We start from the raw sequence: 5,848 nt of genomic DNA, 5'->3' as shown, positions 1-5,848 counted from the left end.
TTTTCGGTCGTCGTCGTGTGTTGGTGGGTGTGGTGGTGCAGAGGGGTGCCCGGTCAAAGGTTATCGCGTGGTGGCTCGAGCGATAAAGTCGCTCATCTGGCCGATAACGCGCAAAGTAGACTGTTTTTGCTGCCCGTCTCGGTATTGAGGTGCTGTGAGACCCGAGGGTCAAAGGGAATGCCATGTAAATGGATGGTCGAGGTAGTGGTGCAGTGGTGCTGTGGTACCGCCCAGGTAGGCATAGGCAAGGTGGAGGAGGAGCAAGGGCCTTGGCTCGAGAGGTGTCATGAAAGAGGCAAAAGTGCTTTTGGTGGGGAGACGATGGAGGAGACCCGTCTCAGAACGGACTAGCGGACGTTGACAGGCATGGACAGTGAAGTCTCCTGCACCATGCTGCAGCGCATCGAGACGTGGAGCGACATTTCCATCTGACGACCCAAATAGGCGGGAGCCCCCCGGCGTTGGGAGCGCCTCAGGGGACGCGGGATGCTCCTGTCTCCTGTCCCCTGTTTTAGGTGCACAATAGCGGGCAGGTGGCTATATGTACTATGTACCCGCCTCCCTAACAAGGGCTGTCCTCGGTACCTACCTATGCAGCCAGTGCTTCCATGGTACATAGTACGCACGACATCTGGATGATAATTTGGCCTGTGGAACCCTCCCCTGACTCGCTGGCCTCAACTTGCAGGTACCTACCTAGGTACCTAGCTAAGGTACCTAGCTCTCTGCCACTCAACCTCCCTACCTACCACGACAAGCCTCACATCAAGACATCAAGCATTCCGGCCACAACCGCACGAACCACCTGCCTGACGCTGTCGACTCTCCTTCCGCTCCGTTCACTACATTGCACCACATTGGCCTCACCACCACTGCAGCTCTTGCTCCAGTACCGCGCCACGCAGCCGCCGCGACCTACCGACGATGCCACGGCAATAATACAGCCTGCCTGGTACAATGCCTCAGGCTCGAACCTATGGAGCTCCCACTGGCGAGGACCATGCCTCTTCCGAAGAAGATCTCGGCCTCCTCGCCGACGATCCCCTTGCCGATACCAACGCCAAGTCTCCGCGCACGCCAAACCGCGTCCGCTTCAACCTGACACCCTCCATACGCGAAGCGCCCGCCCCAAGCTCGAGCAATGGCGCAAGCAGTTTCGATGTGGAGGAACCCCGTGGCTACTTCGACCAACACGATGACGGCGACGACGACGACCGCCACGGCGACCACCAGCATCACCCCCTCCTGACCGACATCGAGGCGCCCTCTGTCGCCCTCGCCAACAGTCCCTGGGCCGAAGACGAAGATGTCCACGACTGGGCCGAGCAGCAGCGCCAGCGGCCCAAATCCGGGCTGCGCATGGCCTTTATGAACATGGCAAACTCCATCATCGGCGCCGGCATCATCGGCCAGCCCTACGCCTTCAAACAGGCCGGCCTGCTGGCGGGCGTCGTGCTGCTCGTCGGCCTGACCTTTGTCGTCGACTGGACCATCTGCCTCATCGTCATCAACAGCAAGCTCAGTGGCAGCGACAGCTTCCAGGGCACGGTTCAGCACTGCTTTGGCAGGCCGGGCCTCATCGCCATCTCCGTGGCACAGTGGGCATTTGCCTTTGGCGGCATGGTGGCTTTTGGTGTCATTGTCGGCGACTCTATACCTCATGTCTTCTTGGCCATCTGGCCCGATCTGCGGGACATGCCGGTCCTATGGCTTTTGGCGAACCGTCAATTCGTCATTGCCGTCTTCGTCATGGGCGTCAGTTTTCCACTGACGCTGTACCGAGACATCTCCAAGGTGCCCATGTTCCTTACCCCTCCTACCTCCAACACCAGCAAGACGTGTTGCTAACCATGAGCAGCTGGCCAAGGCGAGCACGTTGGCCCTCATCAGTATGGGCGTCATTGTGGTGACGGTCGTCGTCCAGGGCCTGCTGACCCCCAGATCTGAGCGGGGCTCCTTCACGCCAGCACTCCTGACCATCAACGGTGGCATTTTCGAGGCCATTGGCGTCATCTCTTTTGGTAGACACCGTCAGCCGCCGATCGTCCGCACAGCACAGCTAACGAGAAACAGCCTTTGTGTGCCACCACAACTCGCTCCTCATCTACGGCTCCCTTAAGACGCCCACCATTGACCGCTTCTCCCGCGTCACCCACTACTCGACCGGCATCTCCATGGTCTTCTGTCTCCTCATGGCGCTCGCCGGCTTCCTGACGTTTGGCGACAAGACGCTGGGTAACGTTCTCAATAATTTCCCCGCCGATAACGTCATGGTGACGATTGCTCGTCTCTGTTTCGGCCTCAACATGCTTACGACGCTGCCCCTCGAGGCGTTTGTCTGCCGCGAGGTCATGTTCAACTACTTTTATCCCGGCGAGCCCTTCAATCTGAAGCTGCACCTCATCTTCAGCACGGCGCTCGTGGGATCGGCTACTGTCATCAGCCTCATGACGTGTGATGTTGGCGTTGTCTTCGAGCTCGTCGGCGCCACCAGCGCGTGCGCCATGGCATATATCCTGCCGCCGTTGTGCTACATCAAGCTGACGACGCGCTCCTGGCGCACGTACATGGCCATGGCCATTGTTGTTTTTGGCACCATTGTCATGTGTATTAGTCTGGTACAGGCCGTCGCCAAGATGGTTAGCAGTGAGTAGCATGTTTGGCTTGGTTGTGTCTGTTTGAGATTGCTAACCCTTCATCTAAAGACGAGAGCGGCACGGCGCAGTGCATGTGAAATGGCAGTGTACGATTGAACGAACTGAAAAGAGATGAGAACCTTGATTGGGACTAGAGCGGGCTGTACCAATAAAGTCAATGGTCAGGTACCCATTAACTAGACGTAAATGACTTGTAAGTCGCATCCAATGCACTGCGCAAGGGAGCAGTGTAACATCCATTATCCTTTTTTCTTCCCACCCGGCCTGTTTCACCATTGCACAATTCCCACGTTCGCACTTCCTCGAGAGTCGCCGTCAATTTGACGAAGGTCCCACTTTGACTTTAAAAAGTCATCATCCTTTGAGGGGGGGGTTGGGGTTGGGGTTTACGCTAATCGTCGGTATCGTTGAGCAAGGTACCTTGAACATGTGGGACTATATGAACCTTCAGGGCGCAGTCTAGTCATGACGGGTGTCCGGTTTCAAATTACGGTAGGGAACTAAAAGCATACAGAATCTGCGTGTTGCTGGGTGGTATAGCTTGCCGACGCTGAACTTTACCCTGGAAAAGTAACATCTAGTTTCGACAGCATCCACCCAGAAGCTTACATCTCCCTCCGCCCTCCTCCCCTTTGTTTACCCCTAAGCCTGTCAATCTTCGGTGTTCTCATTCCCTCTACCGCATAACGAATCAAGCGCCCTGGTGTTGATAAAGAGTACTTTTCTGCACCTTAATGAGAGTAACAGTTGGCTCCGCCAAGGTACCATGTATGCCCCTGAGTTCGGTCTGTGGATCTCATGCTCCAGGCAACTAATATCTAGAGGCATGCACAAGGGGTAACAACCTTGAATTGAAGGCTAATTTGAGTACTTTAGGTTTACGATACAGCGTGAGTGCCCACCAGACACTATGAACAGCCTTTTAGTGTAGAAATGGTTGTACAAAGACAACAAAGACTTGGGTCTTACTTTCGTCTTGGGTGACCAGGCCTCCTAGGTGAAGGAGAATAACTTTGACCGAGAAGGCCCAGACCCAGAAAACGGGACTCTGAACATTTCTGAAGCAGGGATGTGATGATAAAATCCTCGGAACCCTCCGTTGAGGATCAGACTGGAATGATCAAGGTCTTCTCTTCTTCGATGCAAGACGTCCATCTACTTTGCCTACAGTACCTACCTCAGTCATTACCTTCCAAAAACTAACAATGAAATCAACCCTTCAAACGGCGGCACTCGCCCTCGGTAAGTGAACATGCCACACCTCCATCGCTCTGGTGCGTACGTTAGTAACCGTCATAGCGTGCGCTCCTCTCACGTGTGCCCTGAACGTCACCATACTTGCGGATACCAACCGGGATGGAATCATCGATGCCAAGACGGATGCCGAAAAGAAAGCCGAGTGGAGTGAGACGAGAGGTGCTCTTTTCTTGCCCAACATCGGAGACGCGGATGATCATTGCCACGAAAAGATGTTCGACATATTTTCAAACCTCAATCATAGCCTCGATTTGTCGGTCAACACCGACATCCTGGGCAACGCGATCGAGTCTTGCAACGACGCTTCAGACGATACTCAACGCAACCCACAATACCTGGCTCCCATCCTGGTCCTCGCGAACTGCAAGGTCAGCCCCAGTGCAACAGGCTCTGTCCACGTGACGAACGACCTGGCCGCCAAGAAGGTCCGCATCTTCCAAAAGGATGGCGACGCCTGGAAATACATTGCAGCAAATCACATATTCACGGCACAGGAGCTCAGGAAAGGCTTGTCCCTTGGTATTGACGCGCGAGATGTCCGACGTCCTGGCGGCTGGGATGGCCACTGCCGTCGTCCATATGACCGTGACTGACGGGGCCCGAGGAGGCCACGGATGCTGTCGCTTTCCGCGTGGCCCCAGTTCTGACACACCACCACGCCCAAGACGTGGAGCAGTTCATATCAACAGCCGGTGATGACGATGACGTTGACGGCGCCCAGGCCTACTTTGTAAAACAACTTCAGAAGCACGTTGCCGACGCAGGGTTCAGTGAACCCGTCACCCTCATGTCCAACAGCGATGAAGTCACGACGCAGGACTACTTTGAGTCGGGGTACGCCAGTATCCCTGGCCCTCACGGTCCCGTCGTGATCCGCATCGTGATCCGGTCCGCCCAGTGGCAACTCTTCCCTGGTGTCGAGGCAATCGATCGCCTGCGATCAGACACCGTGGGCGCCGTGCAGCAACCTTTGTTGGCGTCGGACAGCCCCACTGACTCGTTGGGGAACCTCGAGACCATCCCCCCCTACACGCACAACGGCAAGTCGTACCCCGCCGGCCGCATCGTCATGGGCGCCGTGAAAGGCGTCAAGCCGCTCATCTTTCCCTTCCTCGAAGCGCAGGAGTTCCAGGTGCCCCTCCTGCTCGACGTGTCTTGGTTGGCTCCCGTCCAAATCGACAAGTTCCTCCACTTCCTGCCGGCGGACAACGAGCGCGGCTGGGTTCTCATGATCAACGATCCCAACGCCGGCCTCGAGCTCCTCGCCCGCGCCTCACGCGACGGCCACGGCGGGCTGCCCGCCGTGTCCCGACCAGTACTGCCCACCACCTTCGGCTGCCAGGTCATTGAGACGGTCGACAAGGTGTTGGGCTTGGCCGAGTTGGAGATCATCACACGCAACGTGACGGTCCGCATCGAGGACAACATCGCGATCCTCAAGCGCGAGACGGGCCTCTCGGACGACGAAATCTTCCGCGTGCCCGCCCTGTTCTACCCGGTCGATCGCCCGGTCTTCACCTGCGATGAGGAGGCAGAAAACACCGCGCCCGCCGTGAGCGACAGCAAGTCGCTCAAAGCAGGCCCAGCGGGGCGCGCCGGGTCCATCATTGATGCGTCCCTGCCGCTGCGGAAAAAGGGAAAAAGGAATTCGTACGCAGACAGGAGAACTTCGGCAAAAGGGGTCTGGACGGTATTACCCGAATGCCATCAACAACATCGTGCTGACGGCGAATCACACGGTCCTGGCGCCCAATCCGTTCGGTCCTGTCATTGATGGCGTGGACATAATCGCCGAGGCCATCACGGCAGTGTACGCAAGGGCCAACTTCAAGGTGACGTACTTAGACGACTGGTTCTCTCATTATATCAACGGCGCGGACGTGCACGACGGCACCAACGTGTGGCGTGACGCCAGCATGCCTTGGTGGGGATAG

General features: G+C 56.7%; 2 protein-coding genes across 2 annotated transcripts; both read left to right on the top strand.

Moving 5' to 3' along the window:
- Positions 1 to 957: 957 nt before the first annotated feature.
- Positions 958 to 2,734, top strand: VDBG_05271 (vacuolar amino acid transporter 2; the record flags this gene model as incomplete). Its single annotated transcript, XM_003004112.1, has 4 exons — positions 958 to 1,755; positions 1,859 to 2,021; positions 2,074 to 2,646; positions 2,706 to 2,734. The coding sequence occupies 4 exons, from the start codon at positions 958 to 960 to the stop codon at positions 2,732 to 2,734; spliced, it is 1,563 nt and encodes a 520-aa protein (XP_003004158.1).
- A 1,128-nt stretch (positions 2,735 to 3,862) lies between these two features.
- VDBG_05270 (protein-arginine deiminase type-3) lies at positions 3,863 to 5,848 on the top strand (the record flags this gene model as incomplete). Its single annotated transcript, XM_003004111.1, has 4 exons — positions 3,863 to 3,899; positions 3,957 to 4,433; positions 4,580 to 5,466; positions 5,501 to 5,848. The coding sequence occupies 4 exons, from the start codon at positions 3,863 to 3,865 to the stop codon at positions 5,846 to 5,848; spliced, it is 1,749 nt and encodes a 582-aa protein (XP_003004157.1).

Source organism: Verticillium alfalfae, genomic scaffold, assembly GCF_000150825.1.
Source record: "Verticillium alfalfae VaMs.102 supercont1.6 genomic scaffold, whole genome shotgun sequence".
Classification (NCBI taxonomy): Eukaryota; Fungi; Ascomycota; class Sordariomycetes; order Glomerellales; family Plectosphaerellaceae; genus Verticillium; species Verticillium alfalfae.
This window is presented reverse-complemented; position numbering and strand designations above follow the sequence as displayed.